At 35.3% G+C, this 22,858-nt stretch overlaps 1 protein-coding gene across 1 annotated transcript; it reads right to left on the reverse strand.

Annotated features, from left to right (window-relative positions):
* Window positions 1-21,000: 21,000 nt before the first annotated feature.
* LOC130051166 (uncharacterized) lies at window positions 21,001-22,650 on the reverse strand. Its single transcript, XM_056152530.1, has 2 exons — window positions 21,528-22,650; window positions 21,001-21,011 (listed from the first exon to the last, which is right to left on the reverse strand). Exons 1-2 carry the CDS (start codon window positions 22,648-22,650, stop codon window positions 21,001-21,003), a joined length of 1,134 nt encoding a protein of 377 aa, XP_056008505.1.
* Between the last annotated feature and the right edge of the window lie 208 nt (window positions 22,651-22,858).

A 22,858-nucleotide genomic window follows, 5' to 3' on the forward strand; every position in this document is an offset into this window, starting at 1 on the left:
AATTTTGTAAAAACAAAAATAATTATAGCAAGGTCATTTCATCAGACATTATTCCTGAAAATATCAAGAAAATATATCCAGAGTCGAAGAAATCGGAAAATCGACATTTTTTCAAATACTTCCGGTAGAGACCGGAAGTGACGGATGAAAAAATTGAATGTATGTGTACATTGGACTAATGTTAGTTGATCAACTCTAGAAGTTTCAAGCGTCTATCTATATTCATTATTGAGAAAGTGAAAAGACAAGGTTTGAATATGTCCACCCCATATCTCACGACCGGAAATGAATTTTACAAAAATATTTAAATATACTCTAGACATTTATAGTATCTATAACATATATAAAATTCAAATCATTAACTTGTTTCATGACCGAGATTTATGGCACTGAAAAATGAGAGAATGAATAGTCTTTCTTTGATATAACCGGAAGTTGGAAATTCAACTTCCGGTGGGGTCAACATTTTTTGAGAATTAGAACGAGACCTAGAAAACCGATATAGGTTTCAATTTGAAAGAAAAAAGTTTGAAATTTATGATTCATTAATCACTTCCGGTGACGACCGGAAGTGACGGCTGACATTCTTAGCCCCCTCCTGCACGCTTACAAAGTGAGTTCTATTCACTCTGAAAATTTGGTGACTCTATCTTTTACTGTTTCTGAGAAAAACGCTAGACAACGAAAACAGCTAATAAGCCGTATTTGCCGACCGGAAGTGAATTCTACAAAAATATTTGACGTTACTCTAGACATTTATAGTGACTATAATATATGTAAAACTCAACTCATTAACTAGTTTCCTGACCGAGATTTATGGCACTGAAAAATGAGAGAATGAGTGGGATTTCTTTGATATAACCGGAAGTTGAAGATTCAACTTCCGGTGGGGTCAACATTTTTTGAGAATTAGAACGAGATATAATAAACCAAAGTAGGTTTCAAATTGAAAGAAAAAAGTTTGAAATTGATGATTTATTTAATCACTTCCGGTGACGACCGGAAGTGACGGCGACAAAAAATAATACGTGCATGCACCATAGAGAAAATAGATCTATCATCCCTGAAAGTTTCATTCGATTATCTTTAGTGGTTTTCAAGTTTACCCCCGGACAAAGTTTCTTTCAAAAACCGGAAAATCGGACGTATCTGACGAACGGAAGTGAATTTTGAAAAAATGAAAAAAATGCCTCGAGGTACCATCGTTGTCTATAACCTGTGAAAGTTTCAGGAAAATCCATCCAGCGGTCTCGGAGACGAAAGGGAAAAAAAAATAATAATAATAATAACTAGAAACTCATTACTAGTAATGAGTAAGTCTTCCGTTAGACCACTTCCGGTAAAGAGCTTTCTATTCCTACGAAAATCATTTAAATGTATCAGAAAATGTGCCTTAACAATGAATGAGAAATGTATTGTCGAATTTTTTATTCCTTTCTCGTAACTTCCGGTGACGACCGGAAGTACTATTCAGATGCGTTTTCCTATAAATGACAGCGACTCTTTACTGTCGATATTCCCTGAAAATTTCACGTCTCTATCTGAAAGACTTCTCAACAAAAAGAAGTAGACTAGAGAAAGAAAAAGTAGTAGGTTACTACCGACCGGAAGTCAATTTTGAAAAACAAAATTATCAAAACTTTAGAAGTTGATACTTTTATTAAGACATGTGAAAATCATATGAAAGACTTCAAATATAAGCGAGATTTATGGGAACAAAGAGACGAAAAGTAAAAAGATATTTTATGAAGAAACCGGAAGTAGTCGTTTTGACTACCGACAGAGTCAATATTCTTTTGACACTTTGAAAGAGAGTTGATAAACTAGTATAAGTTTCAATTTAAAGGAAAAAGTTTTAAATTTGCCATTCTTTCCATCACTTCCGGTGACGACAGGAAGTGACGGTCGACATGTTCAACCCCCTGCTGCACGCTTACAAACGGAGAATGATCATCCCTGAATATTTGATGAACCTATATTTTACCTTTTCCAAGAAAAACACTGGGCAAAATTCCTTTAGAGAAACAGAAAATCGGCCTTATTTTCCGACCGGAAGTGAATGTTGTAAAAACAAAAATAATTATAGCAAGGTCATTTCATAAGACATTATTCCTGAAAATTTCAAGAAAATCTATGCACCATCTCTGAGAAATCACTCGAAGAAATCGGAAAATCGACATTTTTCAAATACTTCCGGTATAGACCGGAAGTGACGGACAAAAAAATTGAATGTATGTGTACAATGGACTAATGTTAGTTGATCAACTCTACAAGTTTCAAGCGTCTATCTATATTCATTATTGAGAAACTGAAAAAACAAGGTTTGAATATGTCCACCCCATATCTCACGACCGGAAGTGAATTTTACAAAAATATTTAAATTTACACTAGACATTTATAATGTCTATAACATATGTAAAATTCAAATCATTAACTTGTTTTATGACCGAGATTTATGGCACTGAAAAATGAGAGAATGAATAGTTTTTCTTTCATATAACCGGAAGTTGGAGATTCAACTTCCGGTGGGGTCAATACTTTTTGAGAATTAGAACGAGACCTAATAAACCGATATAGGTTTCAATTTGAAAGAAAAAAGTTTGAAATTTATGATTTATAAATCACTTCCGGTGACGACCGGAAGTGACGGCTGACATTCTTACCCCCCTACTACACCCCTACAAAGTGAGATCTATTAACTATGAAATTTTGGTGACTCTATCTTTTACCGTTTCTGAGAAAAACGATTGACAACGAAAACAGCTCATAAGCCGTATTTGCCGACCGGAAGTGAATTTTTCAAAAATATTTGACGTTACTCTAGACATTTATAGTGATTATAATATATGTAAAACTCAACTCATTAACTAGTTTCATGACCGAGATTTATGGCACTGAAAAATGAGAGAATGAATAGTCTTTCTTTGATATAACCGGAAGTTGGAGATTCAACTTCCGGTGGGGTCAACATTTTTGGAGAATTAGAACGAGATATAGTAAACCAAAGTAGGTTTCAATTTGAAAGAAAAAAGTTTGAAATTGATGATTTATTTGATCACTTCCGGTGACGACCGGAAGTGACGGCGACAAAAAATATTACGTGCATGCACCATAGAGAAAATAGATCTATCATCCCTGAAAGTTTCATTCGATTATCTTTAGTGGTTTTCAAGTTTACCCCCGGACAAAGTTTCTTTCAAAAACCGGAAAATCGGACGTATCTGACGAACGGAAGTGAATTTTGAAAAAATGAAAAAAATGCCTCGAGGTACCATCGTTCCCCATAACCTGTGAAAGTTTCAGGAAAATCCATCCAACGGTCTCGGAGACGAAAGGGAAAAAAAAAAAAAAATAATAATAATAAACAGTAGAATCACTAGAAGGTCTTCCGTTGGAGACGGAAGACCTTAACTAGAAACTCATTACTAGTAATGAGTAGGTCTTCCGTTAGACCACTTCCGGTAAAGAGCTTTCTGTTCCTACGAAAACCATTTAAATGTATCAGAAAATGTGCCTTAACAATGAATGAGAAATGTATTATCGAATTTTTTACTCATTTCTCGTAACTTCCAGTGATGACCGGAAGTACTTTTATGATGCGTTTTCCCATAAATGACAGCGACTCTTTACTGTCTATATTCCCTGAAAATTTCACGTCTCTATCTGAAAGAGTTCTCAACAAAAAGAAGTAGACTAAAGAAAGAAAAAGTAGTAGGTTACTACCGACCGGAAGTCAATTTTGAAAAACAAAATGATCCAAACTCTAGAAGTTGATACTTTTATTATGACATGTGAAAATCATATGAAAGACTTCAAATATACGCGAGATTTATGGTGACAAAGAGATGAAAAGTAAAAAGGTATTTTATCAAGAAACCGGAAGTAGTTGTTTTGACTACCAACGGAGTCAATATTCTTTTGACACTTTCAAAGAGACTTAATAAACTTGTATAGGTTTCAATTTACAAGAAAAAGTTTGAAATTTGCGATTCTTTCCATCACTTCCGGTGACGACAGGAAGTGACGGTCGACATGTTCAACCCTCTACTGCACGACTGCAAACGGAGATTTATAATTCCTGAATAATTGATGAACCTATATTTTACCTTTTCCAAGAAAAATGCTGGACAAAATTCCTTTTTGAGAAACAGAAAATCGGCCATATTTTCCGACCGGAAGTGAATTTTGTAAAAACAAAAATAGTTATAGGAAGGTCCTTTCATAAGACAATTATTCCTGAAAATTTCAAGAAAATCTATCCACTATCTCTCAGAAATCACTGAAAGAAATCGGATAATCGACATTTTTCAAATACTTCCGGTATAGACCGGAAGTGACGGACAAAAAAATTGAATGTATGTGTACAATGGACTAATGTTAGTTGATCAACTCTACAAGTTTCAAATGTGTATCTATATTCATTATTGAGAAACTGAAAAAACAAGGTTTGAATATGTCCACCCCATATCTCACGACCGGAAGTGAATTTTACAAAAATATTTAAATTTACTCTACACATTTATAGTGTCTATAACATATGTAAAATTCAAATCATTAACTTGTTTTATGACCGAGATTTATGGCACTGAAAAATGAGAGAATGAACAGGCTTTCTTTGATATAACCGGAAGTTGGAGATTCAACTTCCGGTGGGGTCAATAGTTTTTGAAAATTAGAACGAGACCTAATAAACCGATATAGGTTTCATTTTCAAAAAAAAAAGTTTTAAATTTATGATTTATTAATCACTTCCGGTGACGACCGGAAGTGACGGCCGACATTCTTACCCCCCTACTACACGCCTACAAAGTGAGATCTATTAAATCTGAAAATTTGGTGACTCTATCTTTTACCGTTTCTGAGAAAAACGATTGACAACGAAAACAGCTCATAAGCCGTATTTGCCGACCGGAAGTAAATTTTACAAAAATATTTGACGTAACTCTAGACATTTATAGTGACTATAATATATGTAAAACTCAACTCATTAACTAGTTTCATGACCGAGATTTATGGCACTGAAAAATGACAGAATGAATAGTCTTTCTTTGATATGACCGGAAGTTGGAGATTCAACTTCCGGTGGGGTCAACATTTTTTGAGATTTAGAACGAGATATAGTAAACCAAAGTAGGTTTCAATTTAAAAGAAAAAAGTTTGAAATTGATGATTTATTTAATCACTTCCGGTGACAACCGGAAGTGACGGCGACAAAAAATATTAAGTGCATGCACCATAGAGAATATAGATCTATCATCCCTGAAAGTTTCATTCGATTATCTTTAGTGGTTTTCAAGTTTACCCCCGGACAAAGTTTCTTTCAAAAACCGGAAAATCGGACGTATCTGACGAACGGAAGTGAATTTTGAAAAAATGAAAAAAATGCCTCGAGGTACCATCGTTCCCTATAACTTGTGAAAGTTTCAGGAAAATCCATCCAACGGTCTAGGAGACGAAAGGGGAAAAAAAAAAAAATAATAATAATAACTAGATGCGATCTCGTTGCGAGCAACGAGTGGGTCTTCCGTCCAATTTTAGATGTGATGAGATAAGAATTTGACTGAGATTTTCGTTCATAAATAATGATAGAAATATATTGTCTAGACGTACAATTTAGCTTCGGTAATGTTTTATAAATATTGATCATTTAAGTGTTATAAATTAAAGACTCTCTGCCCCTCTCGGCCACTAATTAAAGGGGTCAGCCTTTTTTCGAGAAAAAAGTTAATAATGTTATTTACTGCGAAAACAATTCGACTGATCAGGCGAGTCATGTCGCCCGAAGGCCTATTTTTTGATATCATTCTAGATATATCTCGCAAAACTGAACAAATTTTGTTCTACATGTCCTATCAAAATTTTTTTCAGAAAAAAGTTATTGATTGCGACATTTATCAGACTGTTAAGGCGAGTCATAAGGCCCGTGGGCCTTTTTCTTGATATCGTATGAAAGATCTTGCAAAACTGAACAACTTTTGTTCTACATGTCTAATCAAAAGATTCTCGAGAAAAAAGTTAGTAATTATGACACTAATCAAACTGTTCAGGCGAGCCATGAGGCCCGTTCGCCTTTTTGATGATGTTGTTCGAAAGATCTTGCAAAACTGAACAACTTTTGTTCTAGATGTCTTATTAAAAGTTTCTTGACAAAAATGTAATAGATTGCAACAATAACCCAATTATTCAGGTGAGCCATGAGACCCACAGGCCTATTTCTTAACATCGTTAGTTAACGCTTGCGAAACTGAACAACTTTCGTTCTACATGTCTTGTCAAAAGTTTCGTGAGAAAAAAGTTAATCATTGTAACAGAAATTCAATGATTCAGGCGAGCCATTAGGCCCATGGGCGCATTTCTTGATATGACACGAAAGATCTCAATAAACTGTACAACTTTTGTTATATATGTCTAAACAAAATATTTACGAATAAAAAGTTTTGATTTAAAACGTGGAAAAAAATTGGGCACTTTTTTAAACTCCATTTTCGACCCCTACCGAGCTTCCATACTAGGCACTTCCGGAAATTTTTAAAACCGATGTGCACAACTACAACATGTCGTCTAACATCACTGAAAATTTCAGCATTCTAGCTTTTGTCGTTTTTGAGTTTTTGTCCGGACAAAATGGTCATCTGAAAATCGATAAAAGGGGGATAACTTCCAACCGGAAGTGAATTTTCGAAAATCCAAAAAAAGATATAAACTTCAGATAGCAATGCATCAACCCTAAAAATTTGAAGCAAATCGATCAAGCCATCTCTGAGAAATCCTCTGCACAAAATCGGTAAGGAAAAAAAAAAAGAATAATAATAATAATAACTAGATGCAATCTCGTTGCGAGCAACGAGTGGGTCTTCCGTCCAATTTTAGATGTGAGGAGATAAGAATTTGACTGAGATTTTCGTTCATAAATAATGATACAAATATATTGTCTAGACGTACAATTTAGCTTCGGTAATGTTTTACAAATATTGATCATTTAAGTGCTATGAATTAAAGAATCTCTGCCGTTCTCGGCCACTAATGAAAGGGGTCAGCCTTTTTTTCGACAAAAAAGTTAATAATGTTATTTACTGCGATACAAAGTCGACTGATCAGGCGAGTCATGTCGCCCGGAGGCCTTTTTTTTTTTTATCATTCTAGATATATCTTGCAAAACTGAAAAAAAATTTGTTCTACATGTCCTATTAAAATTTTCTTGAGAAAAAAGTTATTGATTGCGACATTTTTGAGACTGTTAAGGCGAGTCATAAGGCCCGTGGGCCTTTTTCTTGATATCGTTTGAAAGATCTTGCAAAACTGAACAACTTTTGTTCTACATGTCTTATCAAAAGTTTTTCGAGAAAAAAGTTATTGATTGTGACACTAATGAAACTGTTCAGGCGAACCATGAGGCCCGTTCGCCTTTTTCATGATGTTGTTCGAAAGATCTTGCAAAACTGAACAACTTTTGTTCTAGATGTCTTATTAAAAGTTTCTTGACAAAAATGTTATAGCTTGCAACAATAACCCAACTGTTCAAGTGAGCCATGAGACCTGCAGGCCTATTTAATAACATCGTTAGTTAACGCTTGCGAAACTGAACAACTTTTGTTCTACATGTCTTGTTAAAAGTTTCTCGAGAAAAAAGTTATTAATGTTATTAATTGTGATACAAATTCGACTGTTCAGGCGAGCCATGACGCCCTGAGGCCTAGTTTTTGATATCATTAGACAGATCTTGCAAAACTGAACAACTTTTATTCTACATGTCTTATCAAAAGTTTCGTGAGAAAAAAGTTAATCATTGTAACAGAAATGCAATGGTTTAGGCGAGCCATGAGGCCTATGGGCCCATTTCTTGATATGACACGAAAGATCTCAATAAACTGTACAACTTTTGTTATATATGTCCAAGCAAAATATTTACGAGTAAAAAGTTCTGATTTAAAACGTGGAAAAAAATGGACACTTTTTTAAACTCCATTTTCGACCCCTACCGAGCTTCCATACTAGGCACTTCCGGAAATTTTTAAAACCGATGTGCACAACTACAACATGTCGTCTAACATCACTGAAAATTTCAGCATTCTAGCTTTTATCGTTTTTGAGATTTTGGCTGGACAAAATGGTCATCTGAAAATCGATAAAAGGGGGATAACTTCCAACCGGAAGTGAATTTTCAAAAATTCAAAAAAAGATATAAACTTCAAATAGCAATGCATCAACCCTGAAAATTTGAAGTAAATCGGTCAAGCCATCTCTGAGAAATCCTCTGCACAAAATCGGTAAGGAAAAAAAAAAAAAAAAAATAATAATAATAATAATGAAGAAGAAGAACGCGAACAATAATAGTAAGGTCTTCCGCAGGAGACGGAAGACCTTAATAATAATAATAACAATAAGAAACAGAGTAAAACCAATATGTTCCCAAACTTCGTTTGGGGAACATAATAATAATAATAATAAGAAACAGAGTAAAACCAATATGTTCCCAAACTTCGTTTGGGGAACATAATAAAAAAGTTAGACGCATTCCAAAGTTTGTAAACAAAAACTCCAATGCACGTGCATGCACATGCATGCATTTTCAGAGAAAATGACATTCGTTCCGCACATCTACATATGCTATACTATCATCCTAAAAAGGTTTCATATTGATCCCTTGAGTAGTTTCTGAGAACACTCGTGGACAAAAAAGTCCCAAGAAGAAAGAAAAAATAATAATAATAATAATAAGAAACAGAGTAAAACCAATATGTTCCCAAACTTCGTTTGGGGAACATAATAATAAGAAGAAGAAACAGAGTAAAACCAATATGTTCCCAAACTTCGTTTGGGGAACATAATAAGAAACAGAGTAAAACCAATATGTTCCCAAACTTCGTTTGGGGAACATAACTAGTACTGATTGTAACGGGGACCGTTACAGATGTTCCCCAAACATTCCCCCATTTAGCAAGTGGTGTCATTTATTTCAGTACAAGTGGTTTTGACCTTTGCAAACTGTGAAACATGTGAATATATAACTATCTTATAACGTTCAGTCCATTTCATGCTAATACAAATCAGTTGTAAAGATCTGAGAGTTTTGTGCACGTGCACGTACGTGCATGCACGTGCATATACATAATTCGACCATCTCGATACATTAGAAGTCTTTCTATATGAGTACAAGAGAAGTTTCACAACTGTTCAATGAAAAACGAGAAATTAACGGCAACTCAAAACTACAAAGACCTAAATCAATGCACGTGCATACACGTGCGCATAAGTACCACACAACAATTTTGTTGATGCTAATCAATAGACATTGGAACAATATACTTACTATATGAATTTGGTATCGATTGCTTCACTCATAAGAAAGTTATTGGGATTTCAAAATCGTCCAATCAGAATTAGGCCCACGTGCATGCGCGTGCAGGGAAGTGATTTTGAGACTATTAATAAATTGACAGGCCCAAAACATACCTGCAACCTAATTTTCAAACCTATTCATTGCAATCTCAAAATGTTATAGACCAATACTCAAATTTAGACGTCAAAAATTACAATGCACGCGCATTCACGCGCACGCGATTTTGATAATGGAAAATTTGTTGACACCATTTCATAGACATTCATATCATAGATCCTCAGGGTAAATTTGAATTGATTTCAGTTTTTAATTCAATAGTTATAACCATTTTAGTACCCAAAAAATGAAAGAAAAGCTATGCACGTGCATACACGGGCACGTGAGCATGACTCAGCATCAATGTTGATGTCATTCAATAGACATTTGATAGATATACTTACAGTATAAATTTCATATTGTTTCCATCATTTATAAGAAAGTTATGGCGATTTGAAAATCGTCCAATCAGAATTTAGCACACGTGCATGCACGTGCCTGATGGTAATTATGACTGTACACGTTTGTTAAGAATATCAAGATATATATACAATACAAGTTTGAAAAGATTTTGACAAAAAACAAAAAAGTTAGGGTCATTGAAAGAATTGAACCTTCAAAAGACAATACACGTGCGTGCGCATGCGCGTTTGCAATTTTTATTACATCGATCTGTAGATATTTGGCATGTCTACCTATCCTGTAAATATCATTAAATTTCCTTAATTGGCATGAATGTTATAAACGGTTTTGTATTATCCAATCAAATTGAAGCACACGTGCATGCGCGTGCAGAATTGAAATTTTGACGATGCCAAACAGTTAAGGGTCCCAAGATATACCTACGATATAAATACCAAACGATTTCATTGAAAAGTAAAAAAGTTAGACTGATTCCAAAGTTTGTAAACAAAAAATCCAATGCACGTGCATGCACATGGATGCATTTTCAGAAAAATGACATTCGTTCCGCACATCTACATATGCTATACTATCATCCTAAAAAGGTTTCATATTGATCCCTTGAGTAGTTTCTGAGAACACTCGTGGACAAAAAAGTCCCAAGAAGAAAGAAAGAATAATAATAATAATAATAACAATAATAAGAAACAGAGTAAAACCAATATGTTCCCAAACTTTGTTTGGGGAACATAATAATAATAACTAGTACTTATTGTAACGGGGACCGTTACAGATGTTCCCCAAACATTCCCCCATTTAGTAGGTGGTGTCATTTATTTCAGTACAAGTGGTTTTGACCATTGCAAACTGTGAAACATGTGAATATATAACTATTTTATAACGTTCAGTCCATTTCATGCTAATACAAATCAGTTATAAAGCTCTGAGAGTTTTGTGCACGTGCACGTTCGTGCATGCACGTGCATATAAATAATTCGACCATCTCCATACGTTACAAGTCTTACTATATGAGTACAAGAGAAGTTTCACAACTGTTCAATGAAAAAGGAGAAATTAACGGCAACTCAAAACTACAAAGACCGAAATCAATGCACGTGCATACACGTGCGCGTGAGTACCAGACAGCAATTTTGTTGATGCTAATCAATAGACATTTGAACAATATACCTACTATATGAATTTGGTATCGATTGCTTCACTCATAAGAAAGTTATTGGGATTTCAAAATCGTCCAATCAGAATTAAGCGCACGTGCATGCGCGTGCAGGGAAGTGATTTTGAGACTATTAATAAATTGAGAGGCCCAAAATATACCTGCAACCTAATTTTCAAACCTATTCATTGCAATCTCAAAATGTTATAGACCAAAACTTGAATTTAGACGTCAAAAATTACAATGCACGCGCATTCACGCGCATGCAATTTTGATAATGGGAAATTTGTTGACACCATTTCATAGACATTCATATCATAGATCCTCAGGGTAAATTTGAATTCATTTCAGTTTTTAATTCAATAGTTATGACCATTTTAGTACACGAAAAATGAAAGAAAAGCTATGCACGTGCATACACGGGCACGTGAGAATGACTCAGCATCAATGTTGATGTCATTCAATAGACATTTGATAGATATACTTACAGTATAAATTTCATATTGTTTCCATCATTTATAAGAAAGTTATGGCGATTTGAAAATCGTCCAATCAGAATTTAGCACACGTGCATGCACGTGCCGGATGGTAATTATGACTGTATATATTTCTTAAGAATATCAAGATACATATACAATACAAGTTTCAAATGATTTTGAGAAAAAACAAAAAAGTTATGGTCATTGAAAGAATTGAACCTTCAAAAGACAATGCACGTGCGTGCGCATGCGCGTTTGCAATTTTTATTACATCGATCTGTAGATATTTGACATGTCTACCTATCCTGTAAATATCATTAAATTTCCTTGATTGGCATGAATGTAATAAACGGTTTTGTATTATCCAATCAAATTGAAGCACACGTGCATGCGCGTGCAGAATTGAAATTTTGACGATGCCAAACAGTTAAGGGTCCCATGTTATACCTACGATATAAATAGCAAACGATTTCATTGAAAAATAAAAAAGTTAGACTGATTCCAAAGTTGGTGAACAAAAAATTCAATGCAGGTGCATGCACATGCATGCATTTTCAGACAAAATGACATTCGTTCCGCACATCTACATATGCTATACTATCATCCTACAAAGGTTTCAAATTGATCCCTTGAGTAGTTTCTGAGAACACTCGTGGACAAAAAAGTCCCAAGAAGAAAGAAAGAATAATAATAATAATAACTAGTACTTATTGTAACGGGGACCGTTACAGATGTTCCCCAAACATTCCCCCATTTAGGAAGTGGTGTCATTTATTTCAGTACAAGTGGTTTTGACCATTGCAAACTGTGAAACATGTGAATATATAACTATTTTATAACGTTCAGTCCATTTCATGCTAATACAAATCAGTTGTAAAGATCTGAGAGTTTTGTGCACGTGCACGTACGTGCATGCACGTGCATATACATAATTCGACCATCTTGATACATTAGAAGTCTTACCATATGAGTACAAGAGAAGTTTCACAACTGTTCAATGAAAAACGAGAAATTAACGACAACTCAAAACTACAAAGACCGAAATCAATGCACGTGCATAGACGTGCGTGTGAGTACCACACAGCAATTTTGTTGATACTATTCAATAGACATTTCAATAATATACTTACTATATGAATTTGGTATCGATTGCTTCACTCATAAGAAAGTTATTGGCATTTCAAAATCGTCCAATCAGAATTAAGCGCACGTGCATGTACGTGCAGGGAAGTGATTTTGAGACTATTAGTAAATTGAGAGGCCCAAAACATACCTACAACCTAATTTTCAAACCTATTCATTGCAATCCCAAAATGTTATTGACCAATACTTAAATTTAGACATCAAAAATTACAATGCACGCGCATTCACGCACACGCGATTTTGATAATGGAAAATTTGTTGACATCATTTCATAGACATTCATATCATAGATCCTCAGGGTAAATTTGAATTCATTTCAGTTTTTAATTCAATAGTTATGACCATTTTAGTACCCCAAAAATGAAAGAAAAGCTATGCACGTGCATACACGCGCACATGAGTATGACTCAACATCAATGTTGATGTCATTCAATAGACATTTGATAGATATACTTACAGTATAAATTTCATATTGTTTCCATCATTTATAAGAAAGTTATGGCGATTTGAAAATCGTCCAATCACAATTTAGCACACGTGCATGCACGTGCCGTATGGTAATTATGACTATACACTTTTGTTAAGAATATCAAGATACATATACAATACAAGTTTGAAAAGATTTTGACAAAAAACAAAAAAGTTATGGTCATTGAAAGAATTGAACCTTCAAAAGACAATGCACGTGCTTGCGCATGCGCGTTTGCAATTTTTATTACATCGGTCTGTAGATATTTGAAATGTCTACCTATCCTGTAAATACCATTAAATTTCCTTAATTGGTATGAATGTTATAAACGGTTTTGTATTATCCAATCAAATTGAAGCACACGTGCATGCGCGTGCAGAATTGAAATTTTGACGATGCCAAACAGTTAAGGGTCCCAAGTTATACCTATGATATAAATAACAAACGATTTCATTGAAAAATAAAAAAGTTAGACTGATTCCAAAGTTTGTAAACAAAAAATCCAATGCACGTGCATGCACATGCATGCATTTTCAGACAAAATGACATTCGTTCCGAACATCTACATATGCTATACTATCATCCTAAAAAGGTTTCATATTGATCCCTTGAGTAGTTTCTGAGAACACTCGTGGACAAAAAAGTCCCAAGAAGAAAGAAAGAATAATAATAATAATAATAATAATAATAACTAGTACTTATTGTAACGGGGACCGTTACAGATGTTCCCCAAACATTCCCCCATGTAGCAAGCGGTACCATTTATTTCAGTACAAGTGGTTTTGACCATGGCCAACTGTCTAGCATGTGAATATATAAATATTTCATAACGTAAAGTCCATTTCATGCTAGTACAAATCAGTTATAAAGATCTGAGAATTTTGTGCAGTGCACGTACGTGCATGCACGTGCTGATAATTATTTTGACCATCTCGATATATTAGAAGTCTTACCATATGAGTACAAGAGAAGTTTCACAACAGTTCAATGAAAATCGAGAAATTAACAACAACTCAAAACTACAAAGACTGAGATCAATGCACGTGGATACACGTGCGAGTGAGCACCACACAACAATTTTGTTGATGCTATTCAATAGACATTTGAACAATATACTTACTATATGAATTTGGTATCGATCGCTTCACTCATAAGAAAGTTATTGGGATTTCAAAATCGTCCAATCAGAATTAAGCGCACGTGCATGCGCGTGCAGGGAAGTGATTTTGAGACTATTAATAAATTGACAGGCCCAAAACATACCTGCAACCTAATTTTCAAACCTATTCATTGCAATCTCAAAATGTTATAGACGAATACTTAAATTTAGAGGTCAAGAATTACAATACACGCGCATTCACGCGCACGCGATTTTGATAATGGAAAATTTGTTGACACCATTTCATAGACATTCATATCATAGATCCTCAGGGTAAATTTGAATTGATTTCAGTTTTTAATTCAATAGTTATGACCATTTTAGTACCCCAAAAATGAAAGAAAAGCTATGCACGTGCATACACGCGCACGTGAGTACGACCCAGCATCAATGTTGATGTCATTCAATAGACATTTGATAGATATACTTACAGTATAAATTTCATATTGTTTCCATCATTTATAAGAAAGTTATGGCGATTTGAAAATCGTCCAATCAGAATTTAGCACACGTGCATGCACGTGCCAGATGGTAATTATGACTGTACACATTTCTTAAGAATAGCAAGATACATATACAATACAAGTTTGAAAAGATTTTGACAAAAAACAAAAAAGTTAGGGTCATTGAAAGAATTGAACCTTCAAAAGACAATGCACGTGCGTGCGCATGCGCGTTTGCAATTTTTATTACATCGGTCTGTAGATATTTTGAATGTCTACCTATCCTGTAAATATCATTAAATTTCCTTAATTGGTATGAATGTTATAAACGGTTTTGTATTATCCAATCAAATTGAAGAACACGTGCATGCGCGTGCAGAATTGAAATTTTGACGATGCCAAACAGTTAAGGGTCCCAAGTTATACCTACGATATAAATAGCAAACGATTTCATTGAAAAATAAAAAAGTTAGACTGATTCCAAAGTTTGTAAACAAAAAATCCAATGCACGTGCATGCACATGCATGCATTTTCAGACAAAATGACATTCGTTCCGAACATCTACATATGCTATACTATCATCCTAAAAAGGTTTCATATTGATCCCTTGAGTAGTTTCTGAGAACACTCGTGGACAAAAAAGTCCCAAGAAGAAAGAAAGAATAATAATAATAAGAAACAGAGTAAAACCAATATGTTCCCAAACTTCGTTTGGGGAACATAATAATAATAAGAAACAGAGTAAAACCAATATGTTCCCAAACTTCGTTTGGGGAACATAATAATAATAAGAAGAAGAAACAGAGTAAAACCAATATGTTCCCAAACTTCGTTTGGGGAACATAACTAGTACTTATTGTAACGGGGACCGTTACAGATGTTCCCCAAAGATTCCCCCATTTAGTAAGTGGTGACATTTATTTCAGTACAAGTTGTTTTGACCTTTGCAAACTGTGTAGCATGTGAATATATAACTATCTTATAACGTTCAGTCCATTTCATACTAGTTCAAATCTGTTATGAAGATCTGAGAGTTTTGTGCACGTGCACATACGTGCATGCACGTGCATATAAATAATTCGACCATCTCGATACATTAGAAGTCTTACCGTATGAGTACAAGAGAAGTTTCACAACAGTTCAATGAAAAACGAGAAATTAACGGCAACTCAAAACTACAAAGACCGAAATCAATGCACGTGCATACACGTGCACGTGAGTACGACACAGCAATTTTGTTGATGCTAATCAATAGACATTTGAACAATATACTTACTATATGAATTTGGTATCGATCGCTTCACTCATAAGAAAGTTATTGGGATTTCAAAATCGTCCAATCAGAATTAAGCGCACGTGCATGCGCATGTAGGGAAGTGATTTTGAGACTATTAATAAATTGACAGGCCTAAAACATACCTGCAACCTAATTTTCAAACCTATTCATTGCAATCTCAAAATGTTATACACCAATACTTAAATTTAGATGTCAAAAATTACAATGCACGCGCATTCACGCGCACGCGATTTTGATAATGGAAAATTTGTTGACACCATTTCATAGACATTCATATCATAGATCCTCAGGGTAAATTTGAATTGATTTCAGTTTTTAATTCAATAGTTATGACCATTTTAGTTCCCGAAAAATGAAAGAAAAGATATGCACGTGCATACACGCGCACGTGAGTATGACTCAGCATCAGTGTTGATGTCATTCAATAGACATTTGATAGATATACTTACAGTATAAATTTCATATTGTTTCCATCATTTATAAGAAAGTTATGGCGATTTGAAAATCGTCCAATCAGAAGTTAGCACACGTGCATGCACGTGCCGGATGGTAATTATGACTGTACACTTTTGTTAAGAATATCAAGATACATATACAATACAAGTTTGAAAAGATTTTGACAAAAAACAAAAAAGTTATGGTCATTGAAAGAATTGAACCTTCAAAAGACAATGCACGTGCGTGCGCATGCGCGTTTGCAATTTTTATTACATTGATCTGTAGATGTTTAGCATGTCTACCTATCCTGTAAATATCATTAATTTTTTTTAATTTACATCAATGTTATAAACGGTTTTGTATTATCCAATCAAATTGAAGCACACGTGCATGCGCGAGCAGAATTGAAATTTTGACGATGCCAAACAGTTAAGGGTCCCAAGTTATACCTACGATATAAATAGGAAACAATTTCATTGAAAAATAAAAAAGTTAGACTGATTCCAAAGTTTGAAAACAAAAAATTAAATGCACGTGCATGCACATGCATGCATTTTCAGACAAAATGACATTCGTTCCGAACATCTACATATGCTATACTATCATCCTAAAAAGGTTTCATATTGATCCCTTCAGTAGTTTCTGAGAACACTCGTGGACAAAAAAGTCCCAAGAAGAAAGAAAGAATAATAATAATAATAAGAAACAGAGTAAAACCAATATGTTCCCAAACTTTGTTTGGGGAACATAATAATAAGAAACCGAGTAAAACCAATATGTTCCCAAACTTTGTTTGGGGAACATAATAATAATAATAAGAAGAAGAAACAGAGTAAAACCAATATGTTCCCAAACTTCGTTTGGGGAACATAATAATAAGAAACAGAGTAAAAACAATATGTTCCCAAACTTTGTTTGGGGAACATAATAATAAGAAACAGAGTAAAAACAATATGTTCCCAAACTTTGTTTGGGGAACATAACTAGAAACGATCTCGTTGCGAGCAACGAGTAGGTCTTCCGTCCGATTTGTTGATGCACTCGGAGTTAAAAAAAAAGAAAAAGACAAATGAGTCCCAATTTAGTTTCCGACTTTAAGACACTTTAGATATAATCAATTTTTCATATCATAAGCTTCTGAAGCAAAGTTGCGGTGAAATTCGTTTGAAATTCGACTCTTCAGGCGAGCCATAAGGCCCGCGGGCCTATTTCTTGATGTCATTTGTTAGCCCTCTATAGATTCAACAACTTTAGTTCTATATGTTTTTACAAAATATTTACCTGTAAAAAGTTATTGAGATCGACCGATATCGACAAAAAATCGACTCTACAGGCGAGCCATTAGGACCATAGGCCTATTTCTTGATATCAATCGATAGATCTCGATAAACTGAACAACTTTTGTTCAATATGTCCTTACAAAATATTTACCAGTTACAAGTTTTTGAAATCGACTGATATCGACAAAAATCGACTCTACAGGCGAGCCATGAGGCCCACAGACCCATTTTTTGATATTGATCGATAGGTTATGACACATTGAACAACTTGTGTTCAATAATGCTTTTCAAAAAATATGTCGTTTTAAAGATATGAGGCGTCAAATATTTACGATTTTGGCCCTTAAAATCTCTAATTACGTAACATATGACCTACTTTTTGATTTGATAAGATCAAGCTCGTTGAGATGAACATTTCCGCTTCTACAACTTATTATAAAATATTAATAGTTTCTGAGATATTCTCAAAAACATTTGGACCCTTCTGAACCCCTAATTTAAAGGGCCAGCCCGTTTTGCTTGATATCGTAAGAAAGGCCTTGTCATTTTAAACATTTTTTGCTCAACAAGTATTTAGAAATTCTTTACCGTTCTCGAGTTATCTCTACAAGAAATATTTAGGGGCCAAACTGTAGCTCCCTAACGGGGCCACATAGGGAAAAAACGAAATGTACATATTGTTTAGATTATCATTCTGAACAACTTTTGTTCAATAATGCTTTTCAAAATATTTGTCGTTTTCAAGATATGAGGCGTCAATTATTTATGATTTTGGCCCTTAAAATCCCTTATTACGTAACATATGACCTACTTTTTGATTTGATAAGAACAAGCTCGTTTAGATGAACATTTCCGTTTCAATGACTTATTACAAAATATTAATAGTTTCTGAGATATTCTCAAAAACCTTTGGACCCTTCTGGGCCCCTAATTTAAAGGGTCAGCCCCTTTTGCTTGATATCGTAAGAAAGGTCATGACATTTCAAACATTTTTTGTTCAACAAGTATTTAGAAATTCTTTACCGTTCTCGAGTTATTTCTAGAAGTAATTTTTAGGGGCCAAACTGTAGCTCCCTAACGGGGCCACATAGGGTAAAAACGAAATATGCATATTGTTCAGATCATCATTCTGAACAACTTTTGTTCTTTATTGCTTTTCAAAATATTTGTCGTTTTCGAGATACAAGGGGTAAAAAATTTATGGTTTTGGCCCTTAAAATCCCTTATTACGTAACATATGACCTCAATTTTTATATGAATAGATTTGGATTGTTGAGATGAACATTTTTTGTTCTTTGACTTATACCAAAATATTAACAATTTTTGATATATTTGATCTAGACTTTGAGCCCTTCTAGATCCCTAATTGAAGGGGCTATCCCCTTAATCTTGATATTTTCGAAAAGATCTCGTAAATGTGCACAACTTTTGTTCTACATGTCTTAACAAAATATTTGCAAGAAAAAAGATATTGGAGATCAAAGGTCAAAAATCGCCGAAATCGGTGAAAAATTTTGGCATCCATTTTTTCAGGTCCAGGCGAGCCTTTAGGTAAATCGCCTCCGGTAAAATCGAATCCCCCATAAATCTTCTAAAATGTTTACTCTATCTTGTGTAGAAATTTCAAGACTCTAGCTTCAAAACTAACGGAGGAGATGTGTGGACAACAAGGCCCTTCAAAAAGTCACTAAAAGAGAGATAACTCCTGACCGGAAGTGACGTCAAGCACGAAATTTTGCAAGCAAAGTCTCGTCACCAAGAGACATCTTTCCTGAAAATTTCGTGAAAATCGATCGAGAAATGGCTGAGAAAAACGCGTGTACTACCAAGGAAAATAATAATAATAATAATGAAGAAGAAGAACGCGAACAATAATAGTAAGGTCTTCCGCAGGAGACGGAAGACCTTAATAATAATGAAGAAGAAGAACGCGAACAATAATAGTAAGGTCTTCCGCAGGAGACGGAAGACCTTAATAATAATAAGAAGAAGAAACAGAGTAAAAACAATATGTTCCCAAACTTTGTTTGGGGAACATAATAATAATAATAATAAGAAACAGAGTAAAAACAATATGTTCCCAAACTTTGTTTGGGGAACATAATAACACAATCCATTCTCGAGTGTTTTGTTGCAGTGTGTACAAAATCCGCCATTTTAACCGCGTCATGTGATGAGATTAATCATGTGACACAGGACTACTTTCTCAAGCGTTGACAGAGGTGTATGTGTAACACGCCCTCTGGTGAGAGAATGAGACCTATCCAGTATTACGGCCGCCATATTTTTTGTAAGAGTTACCTTTCCTAATCGGTTAAAAGGTTTTGTTATCGAGCCATTTTATTATGCGATAATTTTTCATATTTTCCACTAACCTTGCTTACGCGAAGCAAATAAAAGATTGACACTGATAGTTGTTGTAATGATGTCAGGGCAAGAACTTACTGACTTGCTTCTAGACACCTGAAAAGGTATTTTTCACTAGTTTTTACCCACACAATTTCTCGTATAAATCCTTGATCAGCTGATTAGTATTGAATTGTATTACTGTACGAAGTCATAGTTGTTGTCAGACGCATAGACCATGATCAGGATGGGAACAACTTCTGATTTTATAAAGACATAAATACACAGATCATTAATTTATCGCTTGAATTTAAAAGAAGTGATTCTGTTAGAAATTAAAGCTTTTCTCAAGTGTTTCTAGCTTCTGTTTAATTATATGAAAAATTCTAAAAGGAAACCCTGCAACTGAATTGTAAAAGGGATTAATAGGAGTTAATTCAATAGCTGAGTAATAAAAAAAAAATGCAGGGTTGGTTGTGTGCATTTTGTAACAAAAAAGATGGTGAAACAGTCACGAGACACCCCCTCCCCCTTTTATGTTTATGTATGTAATTACAATAGTGCTGTAGCGGTCAGCCGGGTTAGATCGCCGGTGGCCAGTTAGCTCAGTTGGTAGAGCACCTAACTAGAGATTCAGGTGGCCCGGGTTCGAATCCCGGTCTGGTCCGTTGCATTTTCTCCCTTCCTGTTACATTTGGTGCCGTAGACCAGCCCCTGGAAGTGACAGGTGAAAATGCCTGCCAGGGGATAAGATCCTGGGTTGATATCTTCAGGTGTGAAGACATTTAAGGAGGGAGGAATGTAACGGTCAGCCGGGTTAGATCGCCAGTGGCCAGTTAGCTCAGTTGGTGGAGCACTTGACTAGAGATTCAGGGGGCCGGGGTTCAAATCCTGGTCTGGTTAGTTGAATTTTCTCCCTTCTTGGTACAGTGCTATGAAACTGCTTTAACATTTATTCATGAATAACAGTTATCTTATTCAATAAAGATAGAATTATTTAGCAACTGGACAAGAATAATGAACTTTTTTATTTATAAAAGTATTATTTGAATAAGATTATAGATACTAAATTGAACTTACTGATTACAATCAAATAATAGGTACAAATTAATTCATCACATTACATGTAATGAATAAGTTTAAGGAGAGGGTATTCAGAGGGTCATGTCTTTTGCATTATCATATTTAGTTATATACTTCTCACCGCTGCGACCCGAGTTTGATCCCCATGATCGGCAGTGGTTGTATGTGAGAGGGTATGGTGGTCGCCCGCTCGGACATGTGGGTTTCCTCCCACAGAAAGATATTGACGAAATGGGGTGGGTATTTTTACCGCCGGACACCGCCAGACACAGCCGAAATATTATGTATATATTAAAATAAATCCCCAAAACAGATCATTGGCGTCCATGTTAGCCAATCAGAATGTTGTTCCCGGCGGTTAATTCAAATTGAAGCCCTGGGAGGTTTTTTGTTGTTTTTTTTTTTTTTTTTAGATTGGTTATATATAATTTTCTTACACTCCTTTTCGTTGTTTTCTCTGAGGAAATTTGGTCCTTGTAACCACAAGCTTCCACATAATTGTTCATGTAGAAGGCCACGGGTTCCTTGATCTGCAGGGTTGTCATGTGTCGCCACATAGTTCCACTGAGATGGAGAAGAACTCTTACGAATTCTGGAGACACGGTTGCACACGTACACATAAAAGCGCTGATGCTCGTTGGACAGATAGCCGAGCACTACCTTACTGTCCGTGTAATATTCAATGACTTCCAATGGTAAACCTAGTTCCCTTGACAGCATCTCTCCAAGTTCAACTGCGAGAACAGAGGCACAAAGCTCGAGCCTTGGAATGGTGTGTCCACTTTTTGGCGCAACTTTGCATTTGCCAAACACAAATCCAATATGTACTTCCTCATCAACAGTCATACTTCTGAGATAAGCACATGCAGCAACTGCTTTCTCCGAAGCGTCACAAAAAATATGCAATGTCTTTCTGACACACTCAGAAAACGACACAGGCAGGATACACCGCGGGATGTGAACTGCGTCTAGACTACTCAGCTGCTCTAACCATGATGTCCAAGCATTCATAGTTCGGGATTGTAAGGGATCATCCCAACTCTCATCTCCACTGAAAGCTTCTCTCATTATCAGTTTTCCATTTAGAACAATTGGCGCAATGAACCCTTGAGGATCGAACAAACCATTCACAGTGGATAGCAATCCTCTCTTCGTGAAAGGCTTCCGGTCCTCCGCGGCTTTGTAGGTAAAGGTATCTCTGGCGAGGTCCCAACGTAGGCCAAGACTGTGGTGAATGGGTAAGTTTTCTCGATCCAGATCCAGATTTTCAATTGATTTGGCTAGGTCTAAAGTTGAAAACTGTAGCATGACTTTTTCGCTGTTTGAGGCGATTTTATGTAATCGTAGATTTCCACCATGCAGGAGAGCTCTCTGGGTTCTTCTCAGAGTGTCGACAGCTTCACTCACAGTGGGAAAAGATGCAAGCCCATCGTCTACATAAAAATTTCTTGTGACAAACTGTTTCACACTTTCATCACAGGTACTGTCCTCAACACAATGGCGTAGTCCGTAAGTGGCAACGGCTGGAGACGGCCGGTTGCCGAACACATGCACACACATCCTATACTCTATAAGTTCTTTGGTTGGGTCATTATCTCAATGCCAAAAAATCGGAGATAATCTCTGTGGTTTTCCGTACCGTGAAACCAAAAAAAACATTTGCTGAATGTTCGCAATCACTGCTATCGGTTCCCTTCTGAATCTCATGAGCACTCCATCAAGGCGATTCATCAAGTCTGGTCCGTGCATTAACACGCCGTTCAGGGAA

This window comes from Ostrea edulis, unplaced genomic scaffold, assembly GCF_947568905.1.
Source record: "Ostrea edulis unplaced genomic scaffold, xbOstEdul1.1 scaffold_67, whole genome shotgun sequence".
Lineage (NCBI taxonomy): Eukaryota > Metazoa > Mollusca > Bivalvia > Ostreida > Ostreidae > Ostrea > Ostrea edulis.

Coding starts and splice junctions, on each gene's coding strand:
- LOC130051166 (XM_056152530.1), bottom strand. CDS start 22,650: ATGTGTGTGCATGTGTTCGGCAACCGGCCGTCTCCAGCCGTTGCCACT.